Source organism: Muntiacus reevesi, chromosome 5, assembly GCF_963930625.1.
Source record: "Muntiacus reevesi chromosome 5, mMunRee1.1, whole genome shotgun sequence".
NCBI lineage: Eukaryota > Metazoa > Chordata > Mammalia > Artiodactyla > Cervidae > Muntiacus > Muntiacus reevesi.
Genome location: NC_089253.1, coordinates 26,862,836 through 26,884,933, shown reverse-complemented (window position 1 = coordinate 26,884,933; position 22,098 = coordinate 26,862,836). Strand labels below are relative to the sequence as shown.

The 22,098-nt window shown below is 36.5% G+C and overlaps 1 protein-coding gene across 1 annotated transcript; it reads right to left on the bottom strand.

Moving 5' to 3' along the window:
* Positions 1-16,983: 16,983 nt before the first annotated feature.
* LOC136168979 (olfactory receptor 8C8-like) lies at positions 16,984-17,916 on the bottom strand. Its single transcript, XM_065936723.1, has one exon. It carries the CDS (start codon positions 17,911-17,913, stop codon positions 16,984-16,986), a length of 930 nt encoding a protein of 309 aa, XP_065792795.1. The 5' UTR covers positions 17,914-17,916.
* Positions 17,917-22,098: the final 4,182 nt, after the last annotated feature.

Below are 22,098 nucleotides of genomic sequence, written 5' to 3'. Positions count from 1 at the left end.
CACTAAATTCTCACTAAGTTACAGGTGGAAAATTTAAGATTTCACTTAAATGGAATCCTTAGGACTTGAAACTGTCTTTTTTTCCCCCATTAATATGTACAACTGCATGCCCTGATTAATAAATATGCTAAGGAGGGTTTGATTGATACTCCTTTCTGAAAACTGAGAATCCTAATTAGACCATATCCCTAATTAGAACAATCTGACATCTCCTTGGAGGCAGGACAAGAGTACTTAACAAGCTGACAATCAGTAAAGAATAAGTATATTTAATAGTGTAAAACAGACATTAAAGAGTATTTATTTTTAGCTGAAACTTGATGATGGAGGAAAAGGAGCAGAAGGGAAAAGAAGAGGAAATGTATTAGTTGCATCATTAATTATAATGGGGAATTAATAGACACAGTAAGGGAAATTTATAGTTATTATAAAAGCATGCACCATCACAAAAATATGAGCTTTTCTAATTATCAAAATTTCATACACATAAGGAAGAAAAAGGCAAATCATATAGTTACTTAATGTAAGTAAAAAATGAGATATCATAGCATAAAATATTATGACAGAATTAAAGCAAACATATATACATAAATGTAAATGTCTTAACCTCTTTATTAGTTAAAAAAGTATTAAGCTGAATCATAAATTAAAATACAAATCCATGTTACATACAAAAACCTAGCTAAAACCAAGTGATTCAGAAAGATGGAAAATAAGACAGTGGCCAAAGATATATTAAGTAAAAGCAACCAAATGAACAAATAGTATGGGTATCAGTTAGAATGGAAGTCAGGCCAAAGCTAATAAGCACCCTTAATAATGTTAAGGGTAAAGTTTACAATGTATATGTGAGAGTTGTGACTCTTTATGTCCTAAATAAAAAAACAGTAGTACTGGTAAGAAAAAATAAACACACTAATGGAGGGAAACTTTTTTTTTTCATTTATTTTTATTAGTTGGAGGCTAATTACTTTACAATATTGAAGTGGGTTTTGTCACACATTGACATGAATCAGCCATGGATTTACATGTGTTCCCCATCCTGATCCCCCCTCCCTCCTCCCTCTCCATCCCATCCCTCTGGCTCTTCCCAGTGCACCAGCCCTGAGCACTTGTCTCATGCATCCAACCTGGGCTGGTGATCTGTTTCACCCTTGATAGTATACTTGTTTCAATGCTGTTCTCTCTGAACATCTCACCCTTGCCTTCTCCCACAGAGTCCAAAAGTCTGTTCTGTACTTCTGTGTCTCTTTTTCTGTTTTGCATATAGGGTTATCGTTACCATCTTTCTAAATTCCATATATATGTGTTAGTATGCTGTAATGTTCTTTATCTTTCTGGTTTACCTCACTCTGTATAATGGGCTCCAGTTTTTCCATCTCATTAGAACTGATTCAAATGAATTCTTTTTAATGGCCAAGTAATATTCCATGGTGTATATGTACCACAGCTTCCTTATCCATTCATCTGCTGATGGGCGTCTAGGTTGCCTCCATGTCCTGGCCATTATAAACAGTGCTGCGATGAACATTGGGGTATATGTGTCTCTTTCAGATCTGGTTTTCTCGGTGTGTATCCCCAGAAGTGGGATTGCTGGGTCATATGGCAGTTCTATTTCCAGCTTTTTAAGGAATCCTCACACTGTTCTCCATAGCGGTTGAACTAGTTTGCATTCCCACCAACAGTGTAAGAGGGTTCCCTTTTCTCCACACCCTCTCCAGCATTTATTGCTTGTAGACTTTTGGATAGCAGCCATCCTGACTGGCGTGTAATGGTACCTCATTGTGGTTTTGATTTGCATTTCTCTGATAATGCGTGATGTTGAACATCTTTTCATGTGTTTGTTAGCCATCTGTATGTCTTCTTTGGAGAAATGTCTGTTTAGTTCTTTGGCCCATGTTTTGATTGGGTTATTTATTTTTCTGGAATTGAGCTGCAGGAGTCGCTTATATATTTTTGAGATTAATCCTTTGTCTGTTGCTTCATTTGCTATAGTTACCTTTCTCAGTCGTGATAAAACAAATTTACTGAAAAACAGAAAAAACATGATAAATATATAAAACATGTGTATGTGTACATGTATGTGTAGTTCTATTTCCAAGAAACTAGAACCATACCTTCTTATTAAGAAGTCAAGACAACCACATAAATGAATTGGTATTTGGTCACAAAAGCAAACCTCAATATATGTTATGTGTTAGAAAGAGTCCAGATAATATCCTCTAGTGAAGTGAAGTTGCTCAGTCATGTCCAACTCTTTGCAACCCCATGGACTGTAGCCTACGAGGTTCCTCCATGCATGGGGTTCTCCAGGCAAGAATACTGGAGTGGGTTGCCATTTCCTTCTCCAACTGTGTAATAAAACCTAATTACTTAAGTAATTAAGAAAACAAAAGTTCTCTACTACTTGAATGTTAAAAGCTATCTTTAAAAGCACTTTTAGGTAAGAGAAAAATGCAAAATGACAAAACATCTAGAAAATGGACATGAAACTGCAACATTTCACAACTCATGGGATATGTGTACTGCTAAAACAGGAATATAACATGTAACTTTAAATACTGTATAATAAATGGAACAATGAGAATAAACTAAGCACTTAATTAGGAAAAAATCATAAAATTAATAAAAATAGAGGGTAGGAAAATAGTTAAAAATATTGAATTATTAATAGAAAATGAATCAATCAATAAATAGCTTTTCTTTGCAAAATTGATACATCTACTACTATTTATTCTAAATTCAGAAAAAAAAGGAGGGCAAACACTAAATTTAAGAAATATTGGAGAAATAGAAATAGAGGAAATAAAAATTTAAACTATTTTGCTTTGTTCTATTCAAATGGATTAAAAGGCTTGGATAAAATAGTCCATTTTCTAGGAAAATAATATTGGAACATATAGGAAACCTGAAGAGTCCAATTCCATAAAATAAACTTGTCAAAAGCTATATTACAAAAATTACCACTCACAAGTGGTTTCACAGAAGAATTCACCGAAGAACAAATAATTCCAATACTATTTAAACCAACCTAAAGCCTAAAAAACGAACAATTTCAAAATTATGTTTATAACACCAATGCCAAAGTCTACAAAATTGCATACAAAAGAAGGACCAACCTCATTTTTGAATATGAATACAAAAATCCCAAATAAAATAATAGCAGATAATATCTGCAAGAGAGAAAACAGAGGTTCATCATATCTAAGCATGGGTACATGGATGGTTCAGTATTAGGAAATCTACTAATATTTGTTAATAGAACTAAAGAGAAAACTCATGATCAACTCTGTAGATGCTGAGAAGATATCTATTAAAAAAATCACCATCATATAATGTTGACTAAAATCACCTCAAAAAATAGGTCTTGACAGAGGCAATCTGAAGTTTGGACCACTCACTGTCTCTCTCTCAGCTAGGACTAAGAATCCTATTGGATGTATTCCACTTACTTTTATTTCTAGCTTAATGTTCATCAAACTGTTTGCCCTCTTTGGACTAAATTCACAGAGACATTGCATATGTCAAATTTCTTTCCTGGCCCTGAGAATCTCACGCTGTATTAGGTAAAATGTAACATTTTTATTATTCAAGGACCAAAGAGCTATCTGCAGCATGAAGTTTCTTTGTTTTCTTAATTGGGCAAAACAACTCCTGGTGCAAATGAAGATCTTTTATTCCTCTTTGAAAAATGAAAGAAATGTGGCAGAGAAACTTCCTAGCAGTGAACCGAATACTTTTCCATGCAACTTTCATTTGTTTTTATCTTTTTCAAAGGTAGAAATAATGTGCATTCTCCTGGCTAAAACACACAAGTAAACTGAATTTCAAAGTTAAGAATCTGCTGAAGGTCACCAGAATGTAGCAGATCCTATTTTTAAACTCCACTTTATTTGGCTCCAACTCCTGTGCTTTTCTGCACCAATACACATTTCCTTCTAGAAAAGAATGTAAAAAAAATAGGAATATGAAATAGAGAAATATGAGAGGAACAGAGAGTGAACAATCTGGAGAGATGGTTCTAAGTCAGCATGAAAAAGAGAATAGACTTGGTGTTGGTGCCCCAAATATAGTTTATTTTGGTTTAGATTCCAAAGTAGAAATTTGTACATCTTCTTAAAAAGTTCGTCTCCAGGGCTGGATGAAAAAAGTCAGCTGCAAGAGAACAATTAACCTTGCTTTGTTTTCAACAATAACTCTCTTGGAAGATGGGTCAACCTCATTCTGGTAATACGTCAGAATCTTCAGGAACATTGTGTATAGTAAAAAAAAAAAAAAAAATTGTCACATGATTTTGCATACTGAAAGTAAAATACGTACAAATAATGTCATAATACAATTTAGTGATATAAAATGTTCTGGTGAGAATACACAAAAGATAGAATTGATCCTCTTGACATCATTTATACTAAAAAATGGCAAATAAGATTACCCCTCATAGGCTTCCCTGTAGCTCAGATGGTAAATAATCTGCCTGCTATGCAGGAGGCCCAGGTTTGATCCCTGTGTCGGGAGGATCCCCTGGAGAAGGGAATGGCAACCCACTCCAGTATTCTTGCCTGGAAAATTCTGTGGACAGTGGGGCCTGGAGGGCTACAGTCCGTGGGGTCTCAAAGAATCAGAAATGACTGAGTGACAAGCACTTTCACTAAGAGGTATATATCAGAGTCTAGGGATTTGTAAAATTTAAATTTTTGTCAAATGGTTTACACATACGCTTTACAGAACACAAATTATATTGCTGAACATGTAAAACTAGTTTTTATGTTCATGACACTTTATAGGTAACTTTTTACTGTACTCCTACTATATTCCAGGTATTGGCGATAGAGCAGTAAACAAAAGAAAACAAAAAATACTTGGAGCTTAGACTCTAGATATTTATTACACTGGAATAATTAGTTAATATTTGTGTATGTTATTTATATTGTGATTATTATGTCTCATCCATTCATTCTTTACCACACAACATAGTAAGTGTCCAGTAAGTTTTGCAAATTGAATATATTCAACCTGCTTAATTTAATTTTTAATTTTTCTATAAAAACACCATTTAAAAAAGTTTTTCTTTTAATAATGAACTGAAAATTTTATATAAGAAGTTATGTAAAATCTCTGGTTATATATCCAGGGCCTAAGAAGATGCAGAATATAGATTTTAAGCAAAATATACTTTTTTGAAAAACAACTTCACTGAGTCACCAGCACAACCTGGTGGTTGCTTAAATGAACTACTTGGTTCAGTGTTTAAAAGTTTTTCTTGTGAGTTGTGTCTCCATTCTTTTATTGATTTGGGTTTTTCTTTTTTTGTATTTAAAAACCACACTAAGACATTTATGACAAATGTAATTAAAATTTATACAAATTTTTGTAAAACAAATATAAATTTTTAAATATAAACTTATTTATTTTAACTGGAGGCTAATTACTTTACAATATTGTAGTGGTTTTGCCATAAAAATCGTGTACATATTGGTCCTCTAACAGCAATGTGTTCGGAATATCTGTCTCCTCTCCAAGTTAATTTATTTCTAGAGGGCAAGAAGAATGTTATGAATTTTTTTTATTATAATCTTTCTTCCTATAGGAACTTAATATTCTGCAAATTAAAAGTAATTATTGCTTTACTGCTTTGCAACATTTTAAAGGGTTTGTGGGTTTTGCAGGTGGTTTGCACTCATTTAATAGAGTCTGGGATTTTGTCAAATTAGTGATATTTGTAATCTGATTGGCTCTTCTTCCAAATGATTGTGACTAGAAATAACTGGGAAGAAGCTGAGTGTCCATTTGCCAGAAATGTCTTAAAAGGTATTTTACCATGAATGGGATCAGTTGTACTAGACAACTTCTAATTCTAAGATTGCAAAACTAATGATTCATTAAAAGTGATCATTTTCACCTACTTGTACTTCCACTAGCTAATGCTGGAACTCAACTCCTGTGAGATTTCCTCAAGAGCTTCAGGGAGTCTCTGGAAAGGTCTTGGTGCGCACTGGAACCAGTGGTCTCACGGGCAGCACACTCCTCCTTCCTGTAACCTTCTCTCTGCTGTCTTCGCTCACCAGAGCTCATAGACCAGCCTATGGGAGCACAGCCACATTCTCCAAGGCTGTTATCAGTCCCTGACACAGAATTCCACTTCCTTGGTACCTTGTTTCCCATCTCCCACACTCATCTGCTGCTCTGGATGGTGGCCACTTTCAATTTTTTTTTTTCTTTTTTCACATATCCAACAAATTCTTCGATTTGTTGATGTGGTGTATCACACTGATTGATTTGTGGACACTGAAAAATCCTTGCATCCCTGGGATGAATCCCATTTCATTATGACATATAATCTTTCCAATGTATTGTTGAATTCGGATTGCTGGTATTTTGTTAAGAATTTTTGCATTTATGTTCATCAGTTCTGTTGGCCTGCATCTTTTTTCATGTGATATCTCTGTCTGGTTTTGGTATCAGGGTGATGGTGGCCTTTTCAACAAGTTTGGAAGTTTTCCTTCCTCTGCAATTTTCTGAAACAGTTTTGAAAGGATAGGGGTTAACTCTTCCCCAAAATGTTTGACAGAATTCACCTGTGAAGCCATCGGGTATTGGACTTGTTTGTTGGGAGCTTTTTAATTCATTTCATTTTCAGTGCCTGTGACTGATCTGTTCATATTTTCTATTTCTTCCTGGTTCAGTCCTAGGAGACTGTACCTTTTAAAGAATTTGTCTATTCATTCCAGGTTGTTCATTTGCTTGGCATACAGTTGGCTGTAGTAGTCTCATGATCCTCTGTAATTCTGTGAAGTCATTTGTAACTTCTCTTTTTTAATTTCTCATTTTATTGGTTTGTGTCTTCTCCCTTTTTTTCTTGACGAATCTGGCTAAAAGTTTATCAATTTTATTTCTTTTCAAAGAATTAGCTTTTAGTTTCATTGGTCTTTGCAATTATTTTTTGTCTCTTTCATTTATTTCTGCTCTGATCCTTATAATTTCTTTCCTTCTACTAAATTTAGGTTTTGTTTTTCCTTCTTTCTCTAGTTGTTTTATATGTAAGTTTAAGTTGTTTATTTGAGATTTTTCTTGTTTCTTGAGATAAGATTGTATTGCTATAAACTTCCCACTTAAAACTGCTTTTGCTGCAACCAATAGGTTTCAGACTGTTGCACTTTCCGACAACAACCAAAACAACCCAGATAGGTATTTTCTGATTTTCTCTTTGATTACTTCAGTGATCCACTGGTTGTTTAGTAGCATATTGATTGGCTGAAACGTGTTTGTGTTCTTATAGTTTTCTTTCTTTTAGTTTATTTCTAATCTCAGAGTTGTGATTGGAAAAGATGCTTGATATGATTTCAAATTTCTTAAATTCACCAAAGCTTGCCTGTGGCTCAGTATGTGGTCAGTCCTGGAGAATGTTCCATGTGCACTTAAGAATGTGCAGTTTGCTGCTTTTGGATGAGATGCTCTATTTTTTTTTTTCATTTATTTTTATTAGTTGGAAGCTAATTACTTTACAATATTGTAGTGGTTTTTGCCATACATTGACATGAATCAGCCATGGATTTACGTGTGCTCCCCATCCCAATCCCCCCTCCCACCTCCCTCCCCATCCCATCCCTCTGGGTCTTCCCAGTGCACCAGCCCTGAGCACTTGTATCAGGCATCCAACCTATAAGTTTCAATTAAGTCCAACTTGTCTAAAGGGTCATTTAAGACCCGTGCTTCCTTATTTGTTATCTGTATGGATGATCTGTCCATTGATGAAAGTGGGGTGTCAAAGTCCCCCAATATTATTGTTATCATGTTTGTCCCATTATGGTTGTTAGTATTTGCCTTACATATTGAGGTGCTCCTATGTCAGATGTATATATTTGCAATTGTTATGTCTTCTCTTGGATTGATCCCTTGATCATTATGTAGCGTTCTTCTTTGTCTCTTATAACAGTCTTTGTTTTAAAGTCTATTTTGTCTGATATGAGTACTGATATTCCAGCTCTGTTTTGGTTTCCATTTGTGTGGAACAACTTCTCCCATCCCCATACTTTCAATCTCTGTATGTCCCTAGGTCTGAGGTGGGTCTCTTATAGACAGCACATATACAGGTCTTGTTTTTGTACCCAACCAGCCAGTCTATGTCTTTTGGTTGGTGCATTTAATCCATTTACATTTAAGGTAATTATTGATATGTATGATCCTATTATCACTCTCTTGTTTTGGGTTTGTTTTTGTAGATCTTTTCCTTCTCTTGTATTTCCTGCCTATAGAATTTCCTTTGGCATTTGTTGTAAAGCTGGTCTGGTGATGCTGAATTCTCTCAACTTTTGCTTGTCTGGAAAGCTTTTGAATTCTCCATCAAATTTGAATGTAAGCCTTGCTAGATAGAGTATTCTTGGTTGTAGGTTCTTCCTTTTCATCACTTTAAGTATATATATTGTGCCATTACTTTTTGGCTTGCAGAATTTCTGCTGAGAAGTCAGCTGTTAACCTTAAGGAGTTCCCGTGTATGTTATTTGCTATTTTTCCCTTGTTGCTTTTAATATTTTATCTTTGTCTTAAATTTTTGCCAATTTGATTATTATGTGTCTTGACATGTTCTTCCTTGTCTATCTTGCCTAGGACTCTCTGCACTTCCTGGACTTGGTTGACTGTTTCCTTTCCCATGTTAGGGAAGTTTTCGGCTATTATTACTACAAATATTTTCTTGGTCCTTTCTCTCTCTCTTCTTCCTCTGAGAACCCCTATAATGTGAATGTTGGTCCATTTAGTGTTTTTCCAGAGGTTTCTCAGGTTGTTTTCAGTTCTTTTCATTGCTTTTCTTTATTCTGTTCCATGGCAGTAATTTCTACCATTCTGTCTTCCAGGTCACTTATCCATTCTTCCACCTCAGCTATTCTGCTATTGATTCCTTCTAGTGTAGTTTTCAATTCAGTTATTGTATTGTTCAGCTCTGTCTGTTTTGCTCTTTAGTTCTTCTAGGGCTTTATTAAATATTTCTTGCATCTTCTCAATCTTTGCCTCCATTCTTTTTCCAACATCATGGATCATCTTCACTATAATTATTCTGAATTCTTTTCTGGAAGGTTGCCTATTTCCACTTCATTTTGTTTTTCTGAGGTTTTATCTTGTTCCTTCATCTGGGACATAATCCTTTGCATTCTCATTTTGATTAACTTCTGTGATGGCGGTTTTCATTCTGGTGGTGGGAGGATTGTAATTCTTGCTTCTGCTGTCTTCCCTCTGGTGGATGAGGCTATGTAAGAGAAAATCTGATGTGGGGTTCAGGACCTTCACAATAGTGAGAAACTCCGGTGGTATAACTGTTCTCCTGTTTGTGGGCTGCTGGACCCAGAAGGTACAGGATTTGATTTTATCATGATTGCATCCCTCCTACTGCCTTGTTGCAGCTTCTCCTTTGTCTTTGGATGTGGGCTATTTTTTGGTGGATTCGTGTTTTCCTGTCAATGGTTGTTCAATAGTTGTGATTTTGCTGCTCAGCCATCTTCCCAGTGGGCCCATCTTGAATCTTTAGAATCCCCTGGTGTATTTAGGTAGCTTTATTAGTGGGGAAGTTTATTCAAATAGGAGCAGCATGCACATAGGATGCCCCATAACAATATGTGCGAAGGACAGACTAAAACGTAAGAAAGCTATTCTAGTATGTACAATGTTGCCTGAGTGAAGTCAAAGTTGCTCAGTCATGTCTGACTCTTTGTGACCTCACTGTAGCCTACTAGGCTCCTCTGTTCATGGAATTCTCCCGGCAAGTATACTGAAGTGGGTAGCTATTCCCTTCTCCAGGTCATCTTCCTAATCCAGGGATCAAACTCAGGTCTTCCACATTGCAGGTGGACTCTTTACCATCTGAGCTACCAGGGAAACCCCAAGAACACTGGAGTGGGTAGCCTATCCCTTCTTCAGCAGATTTTCTTGACCCAGGAATCAAACCAGGGTCTCCTGCATTGCAGGCAGATTCTTTATCAGCTGAGCTACCCAGGGGAGCCCTACAACATTGATTACATTGATATTGTTCATCTCGAGTTAAATTCAAGATAATAATAAAATTAATCTAAATGGGTGATATCTTAAGATTTTAGTTTCAAGGAGAATATAATTTTAAAAATTCCCTTAAATGATTTAATTTCTATTTCTGATATAAAACCCTATATCTTTTATCTTTTTAAAAATTAAACCTTTTAAAATAGTAGATTCACACACAGTTATTAAAGTAATACAGGGATGCTGTGTACCTTCTATTCAACTTCCCTGAATGGTAACACCTTAAGACTATAATATAGCAGCACAACCAGGATATTGACACTGATACAATGCATTGATCTTATTCAGATTTCTCAGTCTTACTTTGATTCATTCAAATATGTGTATATATATATATATAGTTCTATACAAGTTTTGTCATATACATAGGTTTGTATGTTCAATACCTCAGTATTTCAATATACAGATTTATCACCACAAAGATCCCTTGTGATGTTCTAAATTTGTTATGTTTGTCTTCCTCCTTAAACTTCATTCCCGGCTTTTAACTCTAGTCCTTAAGCCACTAGTCTGCTATCTATATTACTTTTCATTTAATTAATATCATATAAATAGAACAATATGTAACATTTTGAGACTGACTCTTTTCACTTAGTGTAATTCCCTTGCAATTCATCTCGACTATTACCTGTATCAATAGTTCATCCACATTTCTGTGTGAAGATAAGTTCTCCTTGCTTTGGGGTGCATGCCCAAGGTTGTAACTGCTAGGTAGTCACATGTTCAGTTTTAGAAGGAACTAACAAATTGTTTTCCAGAGTGATTTTAACATTTTATATTCCCACCCTGAATTTATGATTGTTCTAGTTTTTCTGTATCACTGTCAGCATTTGGTGCTGTCACTGTTTTTCATTTTAGTCATTCCAATAAATATGCAATGTTATTTCATTGTGGTTTTAATTGTATTTCCCTGATAGCACTGAACATCTTTAAGACCCTCCTCACCTTCAATGAAATGTCTATTCATATCTTTTTCACATTTTCTACTTCTTCATGTTTTGAGAGGTTTTTTTATATATATATATATATAATCTTGACATTTTTGTGAGATTTTATGCTTGCAAATATTTTATCTCTAGCTCCCTTTCTTTTTATCTTTTGAACAGGGTATTTGACTGAGCCAAAACATTTAACAAAAAACTTGCAAGTTTTTCCTTTTATAGACTGTGCTTTTGATGCCAAGTCTTAAAAATCTATGCTTAGCCCTAGATCCTAAAGGCTTCCCCCTCATCTCTGTTCTTTAAGCCAGTTAAATGAATTTAATATTATTGGGTTTTTGTCTTAACCTCCAACTGTCTATCTTACTAAGAAGAAAAAGTTTCAGAAATAGGTGCTGTAAGATCAAAATCTTCCAAGCAGGTTTTCTTGGTGATCTTAGTTAAGAGTTTAACTTCCCTCTTCTATGGTTATTAGGAGACTGTGAGTCAGAGTAAATCCCACTGTAAACTCCATAAGGCAAACACCAATTATCATTAATTTTCATAATGAAATAAATTATTTGGTGCTTTTCATTTGTTAATTACAATTGTAATTCTGATGATACTTGAGAAAGATTAGGTGATACCATAAAAAAAAAAAAAAAAACAAAAACCCAAAGAAACAAAAAACACAAAACTTTCTCTCCTTTAAAAAAGAAGCGATATTAATCACAAATGAAAAAGGGTCACTTTTATCTGAGTGAAACCAAATTGCTCCCTTCATGGATTGAATTTTCTTAATCATATTTTGATCTATTTTCTGTTTGATATAATTAGAGAAACAGGATATTTCATAACTACAATTCCTCACTATAGTGTGAGTTCATGAATGTAGGGAACTGTTTTGATCTGTATGATATCCTACATGTAGCATCTACTATGATAGGTGTTCAAAAATTTTTTGTAGAATGATTGGATTAATTAATCAATGAGTATTACCACTAATTATTTAGGAGAGTCATCCCTGCAAGAAAGATCAGAGCTGTGAATTCATTTAGTGTTCTATTTCTAAATAATAGAGGTATAGAGAAAAGAGCATGAGTTTTTCAGGCTAGTAACCCTGGAGAGGGAGGCATCTGTCTATGCTTTCCCGTAACACACAGTCTCAAGTTTTGAGGTTTGTGTTCTGCTGGTTCATGTATATTCATTTTGATAGACAGCATTCTTTAGGCAGGTTGGTAAGTAGTCCAAAGCCCTTAGGGAGTTATACATTCTGTAGCAGATCTTGTGCTATTTATAATATACCTTGCTCAAAGGCATGTTCTTTCCTCCTTAACAGGAAATCGCTCCTTTTGGTCAATCTTATGCTGATGTTATCTCAAGATGCATGCCCTGGGAAAGGGGTCTGGTAAAACTTTTACAACCTTCAAGTATTCTTTTAATCTATTGTTGGTAGCTGACTAGAAGGTATATAAAGCTCTGCTCAAGTTAACCATGACTGCAGCAGGGGGATGGCAGTATTTTTTTACCCTCTTCTGATGATTATGTCAGAAGTCTGTTTATTTCTTTTCAATAAACTCTCCTTCCTCACTACAAGCCTCAAGTGGTCACCGCTAGCTGTCCGGCTCTGTGAAGAAATTCCTCTTCCTCAATAGGGGCTATGAGCTTGGGTATGACACACACCCTGACCTCATTTCATCCAGGTTGGTTTCAGCTTCTGAGCTGAAAGTAAAACAAAATGGGCAATATGGATGTTTATGCCCATCAGAGATATCTAAACTCAATATTTGGGGGGTATATGTTGAATCTCTGAGTCTTCATCCTTTTTGGCCTGCTACAATCTCCCCTAGCTGCTTCTATTGATGCCCAACCTTAGTTTTGGACACCTGACCGTATTACAGCTTCTGCTGCAACTGAGTAGATCCTTACCCTAAATTCTAGGCCACACCTCAGACATCATCCAAAATGAATTGCTGTTAACGTTTTATTGTATTTCCTTTCAACCCTAATTTGTAACTGACATATAAATTCCACTTCATGCTTATGCTCTCCCTGGAGTGCTTCATACTTTGTCAGACTTTGTCATCTTCATGCTTTTCCTTCTTGAATATGCTCTCCTTGTCCTGCTCCCACACTTTTCATCCAACATACACACTTCTACTTTTGTTCCGTCAACTCATTTCCTTCTTCTGTTCTCTGTTTAAACATTACTTTGTCCATTAAGTCTCCCAGCCTCTTAAGCCAATCTTAAATGCTTGGGTACCAATGTACCTATTATCCTGTGGGTATAAGTATTTGTCAGGTTCCACCACAGACTATCAGATCTTCCAGGGCAAGGGACATGTTTAAATTATTTGCCATTGTATCAAGATGTCGGGGGTGTTTTTGATATGTATGCAACAAGTTTCTAACCTGGGAAATATACAGGAGAGAAGAGTGTGGAGCTGAGAGCCAATGAGCAGTGAGTTCTTGCTGTTTTGTTGATTCTCTTCTATTCTACATTTAATCCTAAATAAACATTGTGGGCTCCACAGTCCATAGGGAATTAAGTCAATATTATGCTAAATTTCACTGAGCACTGAAGTGCCACAGTGCCATCACCAAACATCCTGAGAATTTGATTTGAAAGTAGCTTAGACAATCCAGGTGAACTAAGTCTTTTTGATACTCGCTTCCTCAAAGTTTTTAATATAAGCAAAATTTGCATGTAACTCATCTCTAACAGTAGCAGATGAGGTTTATGTTACATGAAAAAGACTCATTATTGGGAAAGCTGAGATTATCATTATTATTTGCCAGAGAAGAAAGCTGGAAGTTTCTCTTTTGATGTGAGGTACAGAGGAGGTTATAAAAACTATCACTTCTGATTATTACTTATGAATCAGAACACCTTAAAGCCAGTTTTCACAATGTTTAACTTTTCATATACTGTACTTACTTTTTGCCAGCTTTCCCATGATTTGGCATGTACAGATGCAGGGGAAAATACCATTCTTGGTGTTTATGTTGATAAGCAAGTGACCCTAGGAATTTATAAAAAGAACACTGAGGTTGCAGGCAGTTGGTGTAAAACTACACTTGGAGAAAAGGCAGAACCAAGGTAACCCAGAGGCCAGGAGCAGGGCATATTTCAGCAGAAACAGTCTTGACACAATGCCACACCCCTGCTCTTTACAGCTGACAGGGGCCCTGGATACTGCTGCAGCCACCAAAATGGTTCCCAACTGGCTCACTGCATTCACATCATTCCCATTCAGATTAATTTCTCAGGTGGAAGCAGGCAACTAGGTTGGTGTGTCTCCTTCCTGTGAGCCTAGAGACACAGGGGAGGTGTTTCTCTCCTACATGGGTTCGATAGTAGGAAGCTGGGCAGTGAATCTTATCAACATGACAGTGAATGAAAACTTATCCTCCAAGATACATGCCTACACATTTGTTTTCTCATATTTACTGAAGCAGTGAACTTATATTTTCAACTCCAGCTAGTCGTTTATTTACATAATATTCAATATGACATTTGGGAGTGGAACACTTGCTGGTTTTTACTTGCATGTGATTAAATTGATGCCAAGAAAATTCAGGTCATTTTCCTTTAACTTGTTTCAATCTGTCTTCATATTTTCAAGATGCTTTTTATCTCTGGCAGCAGCACTGGATACTGGTGGAACCAAACAGTAAGCCAGCTGGCAAAGTAGAAAAATAATACCCAGAAGCTTAGCCCCAGCATCATGAAAAAAAGTACAGAAGGAGGTATTTGTACCAAGAAGCAATTTAATACACTAAAAGAAATATATTCCATTAGGGCAACTGGACAATAGTCATTAAATAGTTATATATATACATGCCTGTGTGTGTATATGTATTTTTAGGAATAATAAATGCACTCTAAAATTTTTTACACATGACTAACAATTTATGTATTGGTTTATTAATTTCAATTTTAGGGGGTAAGAACAAAGGATTTGGATCAACCTAGTTATCTATCAGAAAGAGACTGATCAAATACATTTTTGGATATTTGTACAAAAATTTTTACATAGGCATATTAAAAATTAATACTATATATATGCTATATATATTACCGCATTGATTTTACAGAGATGGTAGCATTCTATGTGCACTCTGATTTAATCTGCTTTTTATCTTACATGTACCATTTCTTGAGACACAACTAGAGAATGGTAAGCCTTAGGATTTAGGAAAGAGTAAATTCAGAAGACTAGTAAATACACAGGATGACAACTGTGCAGTTAGCCTAAAAGCAAACATTTCAGACTGGAAGAGTCGTATAGGAGGGTTTTCTCCACTTACCAATATATTCTGTGTTCTAAAATGTCACAGTCGCCTTGCAGGCACAACTAATTTATTTACTTGGTTTCATTATCTTCTACTAACTTAGGCAGGGTGCTTTCCTGGTGGCTCAGTGGTAAAGAATCCGCCTGCCAATGCAGGAGACGTGGTTCTATCCCTGTGTAGGGAAGATTCCCTAGAGAAGGAAATGGCAAACCATTCCAGTATTCTTGCCTGGGAAATCCCAAGGACCATTCCAGTATTCTTGCCTGGGAAGTTCCAAGATGAGCCTGGTGGGCTACGACGCGGTGACTAAACAAAAACAACTAATGTAGGCATAGGTTACATTTTGGAGACAGGTTTTAAATTTCATGTATAAAACAAGTAGTGCAACACATCCTTATTTTATCTTAAGTTTCTGAAGGTAAAATTGCATGCTTTACCTAATTTATGTTGCAACCAAACCAAGCAGTTCTTTTTTCCAAAAGGAATCTAAATTCTTCAGGAGGAACATGTTACTTTCCAAACAGGAGTGCCGATTACTTGAAGCATTAGTCACTTTGAAAGACACCTATGTTACAAGAGACTCAGGAATAAGCAAAAGCTGACGGATTCCATCATCACTAGACCTGCTTTATGAGAAATGCAACAGGCTGTACTTCAAACTGACAAAAGAATGGCATTTCTTTCTATTGCATCAAAACACACCTTTTTTCAGTTTTGAAGATTTATAGCCACAGATTTTAAGAAAACTCATTTCCGGAAAAAAAAAAGTTTTTACAAACATAAACTTTTAGTTTGCTTCGCACAGCATGAGGGATCTTTGTTCCCTAGCCAGGAACAAACCTGCACCCTCTGGAGTAGAAACACAGAATCTTAACCACTGCACTGCCAGGGAAGTTCCTAGTTTGCTTTAGAGGAAACCTGTATCAAACATGTTCAAGCTATTAATTTCATCAATATTTATTTATTTTTGTCAGATTCTTGTCTAACCACGTGCAGGAGAAAGGAATAAACAATAGATGGTCAAATTCTATTTGATGAGGTAGAGATGTAAACAAAATTATGAATCAGATACAGTGACTGAGCATGCACAATACATGCATATATACATATATATCATATCCTTGATGCTATTACTATTATAATAAGTCAGACTAATTTTAAAGTAACTAGGTTCATTACTCTCAGTTCCTACTTGGTACTAACACGTCTCATACTTAGCCTTATAAGTGAATACTTGTGATCCCTGTTGACTAATCATAAATATTTCACAGATGCCACTGAAGCTTTGCTGAGTCTGGAAGGCAGTATTATAGAAAACATGACTAAAACAGCTCTGAAATTCTAGAAAATTTATAACTTATACAGTAGAAATCCCTAAAATGGCTAAAAACAGAAAGGTCCATATTGTTTTCAGGGAAAACAAAGAGGGGTGGCCTCATCAGTCAGCATTCCACATTCATGCTGATATATGAAAAGTACATGGAAAGGCAAAGTGCAAGGTGGTCTAAAAAAGAGGAGGAATCAAACTGAACCCACTGTTAAGGATAAAGCTCATTCAGTGAGTAAGCACGGATCTGAGAACAATCATTGAGACTCAATAATATCTGCATGTTTAAATGCATGATTAGAGAGCAAAAAGGATCTCAGGCAAAAACCTTGTTCTGAAGAAAATTATGGAAAAACACATTCACACATACACAAAACACACACATACACCTGGTTCTGCTTAGTTTGGAACTCTCTTCAGGGTTTTCTTCATTGCAAGTCTGACATCCTTATTCCTTAGACTATAGATGAGGGGGTTCAACATGGGGACTATATTGGTATAAAATACTGATAAGAACTTCTGTTGGCCGATGGAATCATCTGTAGAGGTCTTGAGATGTGTGAACAACCCAGAGCCATAGAAGAGGGCAATAGTTATTATGTGGGAGCCACAAGTACTGAAGGCTTTGGACCAACCCTGAGCTGATGAGATGTGGAGGATATTGGAGAGGATCAAAACATAAGAAACAAAAATGATGAAGCTAGATATTATTACAACTATGCTCACAACAATGGAATCCACCAGCTCACTGGCATCAGTGCGACTGCAAGACAGCTGGAGGAGGGGGAAGATGTCACACATGTAGTGATTGATGATGCTGGAATCACAAAAGGACAACCTAACCATGTCCCCTGTGTGGACCATGGCACCAGCAAACCCCATTGCATATGAACCAAACATGAGCAGAGAACAGACCTGAGGGGACATAGTGACTGTGTACCAAAGGGGCTTACAGATGGCCACATAACGATCATAGGCCATGGCTGTCAACACATAGCACTCAGAATGGACAAAGAAACAGAAAAAAAACAGTTGAGCCATGCATCCTTCAAAGGAGATGGTGTTCTCTGACACAAAGCTCATCAGCAGTTTAGGGGTAATGACCAAGGAGTGGCAGAGATCTATGAAAGATAGATTGAAGATGAAGAAATACATGGGAGTATGAAGATGAGCATTCAGGTATATCAGATTAATTAAACTCAAATTCCCTACCACAGTGACCATATAGTTCATTAAGAAGAGTAAGAAGAGGGGTAACTGGAGTTGAGTGAGGTCTGTAAATCCCACTAGGATGAACTCAGTTACTGAAGAGTCATTTTCCACAGCCATTATCGACAGTGGTGTGATCTGTGTGGAAATAAGAAAAGAATGTTACATCAGGGAGGGATTCAGATCCTTTGTTTCTAGGCTGAAGACTTGTTCCACTGGGGCTCAAGTGTGACTGTTGGGACAGTGAGTGATGACTCCCTATCTTTCAACTTTCTTCCTGCAACTGTCTTTTCATGTTTTCAAATCTCAGCTGCAACTCCTCACCTCCTCTGGACTGACTAGCAGGGGCCTAAAGCAATGTTCACATTTGAGAGATAAAGAAACAATATTTTGAAGAGATGACTAGGATGGCCAAAGCCATACAGCAAGAGAGGAAAGGGGTCCAGAGTGGTGCTTGGGACCAGTCCCTATGGAAATTCCTGAAGCTTGCACAAAGGAGTCCGTGTGATGCCCCCTGTGCTCACGGCTCCACTCACTCTCTCCCTCTTGATGTTTGTTTGTTGTTCAGCTGCCAAGTCGTCTCTGACTCTTTGCGACTCCATGGACCGCAGCACACTAGGCTCCTCTATCCAACACTACATCCGGGAGTTTGCTCAAGTTCATCTCCAATGAGTTGGTGATATTGTCTAACCATCTCATCCTCTGTCACCCCCTTCTTTTGTCTTCAGTCTCTCCCAGCATCAGGGTCTCTCCCTCTTACCTTTTAGAAAGTCAGCACCAGACTTAGTGAACATGCTGAGACTGTCCCCATATGATTCTGCATTTCTCCTACCTATTCCCTTTATCCAGCCTTACCTCAAAATCACAACGAATTGTTTAAGAAGGGCAGGTGGCTTCCCACACCTCTCCACTGCTGTAGTGGTGGGAATGAAAACATCAGAACAGAGAAGACTCGTCCAATTTCCTTCTACCCGGAGGTCCCCTAGGCCTTAAGTGTTCTTTTCCTTTCCCTGGTCTGAAGGATATAAATGTTCTGACAATGAAGGACACAACACCCATCTATTTGTGGATTTGCATATAATGTCTTCAGGGCCAGGCAAATGCAACTGCTTTCTGTCTCCAAACCATCATCTGGCTGATAATGTGAATGCATCTCATTCTCTGTGGATCTCAGCAACCTGTTTGGAAGCTTGGAAAATGAGCCTCACTTAGGATCAAAGTTTGATCAGGCTCCTTAGGGAAAAAATTATTGAGCTTGTGCTTACATATTTCATCAATAAGATGATATTGATACCTTTGGGATTCAATGTTCTTCTCCAAGTATCAGTTGACATTAAAAATTTATTGATGTATGATAAATTACCATAAATGTAGTAAATTAAATACCCAGTTATTCCATAAATTAGAAGTCTGGTATGGCATGGCTGGATTCTCTGCTCAGGCTAAAATCAGGGTGTGGGCAAGCTTCACATTTTCTTCTAGGGGCTCAGGGGAAGAATTTTTTCCCAAACTCATTCAGGTTGTTGGAAGAACTCAATTTCTGTGGTTTCAGAACTGAGAGCTTCATTTTCTTGCTGACTGTCAGCTGGGGTCACTCTTAGTTTGTAGAGGCTGCCTGCATTTATCATCATGTAGCCCTCTTGTCTTCAATCTGGCAGTAAATGGAACACTGAATCCTTTTTAAAAATTTTAATTGAGATATACTTAAATTTATTTAGATACATTTGAGAAACAGTATCACAGGAACATCTTGAAATTAACTTTTACTACCTTTATTGATGCCTTAATTATAAAAGTAATATGTGCTTATTTTTGAAACCATAGATGATTAACACATATATCAAGTTTTCACTTTTTAGTGTCTGGTCCTCTCCACCTTTTCCTCCAAAGATAAAGTATAGTTGACTAACAATGTTACTTTCAGGTGTATAGCAGAGTGATTCAGTTATACATATACATGCATCTATTCTTTTTAGAATTCTTTTCCCATTCAGGTTATTACAAAGTGTAAGACCCAAACGTCAGGTCTCTGTTCCGGAGAGGAGCTCCGCGACTCAATAAACAGTCCAGCAGATGCAATATGCAAGAGGCTTTATTGTCGGTTTGCACAAGCCGGGCGACTCTAGTCTCCTCGGAGGCAGAGTCGCCCCGTATAGCAGTGTAAGCTGACTTTTATGGGCAGAAATCACATTGTCAGCACATCCAGTACAGTGAATGAATAACATAATGTATACTGTTAGCACATCCAGTACAGTGAATGAGTAACATAAAAGTAACATAATGTGTATCATATGGGGTCATCTTATCTGTGAGTACAGGTGCTTGACGTCAGTTGGTTCCGGAAAACAGCAGGCTTGTTTGTGCAGTTATTGGGAAACCTATAGACGTTCCGTTTACATTTCTCTATCCTTATTTTGCAAACGGAAAATTCTGCGCAAGTGGAAAATTTACACAGGCCAGGGAATTTCATGGTGTTTTTCAGATTCTTTCAAAAGTAGTGAGCAGAGTTCCCTGCACTATACAGTAGGTTCTTGTTGGTTATCTATTTTAAATGTAGCAGTGTTTAAATGTTAGCCCCAAGCTTCCAATCTGTCCCTCCCTCCAGCCCTTCCTTCTTGATAACCATAAGTTCATTCTCTAAGTCTATGAGTTTCTTTCCATTTTGTAAGTAAGTTCGTATGTATCATTTGTTTTTAGATTCTGCCTATAAGCAGTATCATATGATATCTGTCTTTTTCTGTCTGGCTTACTTCACTTAATATGATAATCTTCAGGTCCATTGATGTTGCTGCAAATGGCATTATTTCATTCTTCTTTATGGCTGAGTAATATTCTGTTGTATATATGTATCACACCTTCTTGATCCATTCCTCTGTCAATGGACATTTAAGTTGCTTCCATGTCTTGGCTACTGTAAACTGTGCTGCGATGAACACTGGGCTACATGTATCATATCAAAAACTATGTTTTTCTCTGGATATATGTCCAGGAGTGGGATTGTTGAATCATATGGTATATCTATTTTTAGGAGAAATGTCCATTTAGGTCTTCTGTCCTTTGTTGACTGGGTTGTTTGTTTTGGTGCTTTTAAGGATCGTGAGCTGTTTATTAATTTTGGAGACTAATCCCTCCTCAGTCACATCATTTACAAATATTTTCTCACTATCTCTGTGTTGTCTTTTCATTTTATTTATTGTTTCCTCTACTGTGCAAAGTTTTTGAGTTTAAGTAGGTTCCATTTGTTTATTTTTGTTTTTATTTCCACTGCTCTGGGAGACGGATTGAAGAAGAAACTGCAACAATTTATGTCAGACAGTGTTCTGCCTATATTTTCCACCATATGCTCAGATCACATGAAATTATGTAGCTCTTATCTAGGTACCTACTTTGATAACTTCCAGTGTCAACATATGGCAGGTGTGAATATTATTGCCCTTTACCCAAGATTACCCAACAGATTTTTGAGCTTTTACAGTCCAAAATGAGGAGAAGAAATAAAGAGAAAGGAAAAGACTCACTATCTGCTGTTCACTATCCATAGTTTTAATTTTAGTGTTCTGTTAAAAGAGATACATCTTTCAAACATGACCAGTGCCAAGATAATGATCTCACCCTCAACTGCATAATTCTGGGTGAGATTTCAAGAGTATCGTTCTCACAAAGTGATTGGAGAGAAACCAACCCAGTGAAGAATCTCACTCCTTGCTTGATTTTGCTTCTGTTTCTTCTTTTCCTTATTTCAGTCTTTAAGATTTTTATTTTTAAGATCATTATAACAGATTTTATTCTGTATTTGACCTCTATGCTATGTGTCTTTTATTTCTTTACTCCACACACATTATTTTCATAATTTTAATTTTTTCTTCTCTTGAGGTACCAAGAGGTGACACTCCAAATTGCATATCCTTTCTATTCCCTTCCTGTATATCTTGCTGTGATCTCTCATGACACATTTTTCTTTTCACATTTAGTGTGAACTTATCTTTTCTGACTGTGGCTTTGAATCAAATTAGATCCACCACAACCAAAACTCTTTCATCTTCCCAACAGCATTTTCCACCCGCTCTTGTTCATTGCAAAAGCTTGAAGCTTCCACTGTAGAAGTGAGAGAAATTGCTCCCTGGGATTTGCCCTTTCTTTCTTAATTTACAGTTATTTTGAAGTGTGAGCATTTTCTTTGTCTTTGGATTATGCTGTGAATATTGTTTTTTATGGAGTTTTACTTGTTCTTATTGTTCTGTATTGCTCTTACCAGAATTATTGGGAGATGCAGGTCTAGGCATTTGCTATTTTTTTTTTTTTTTT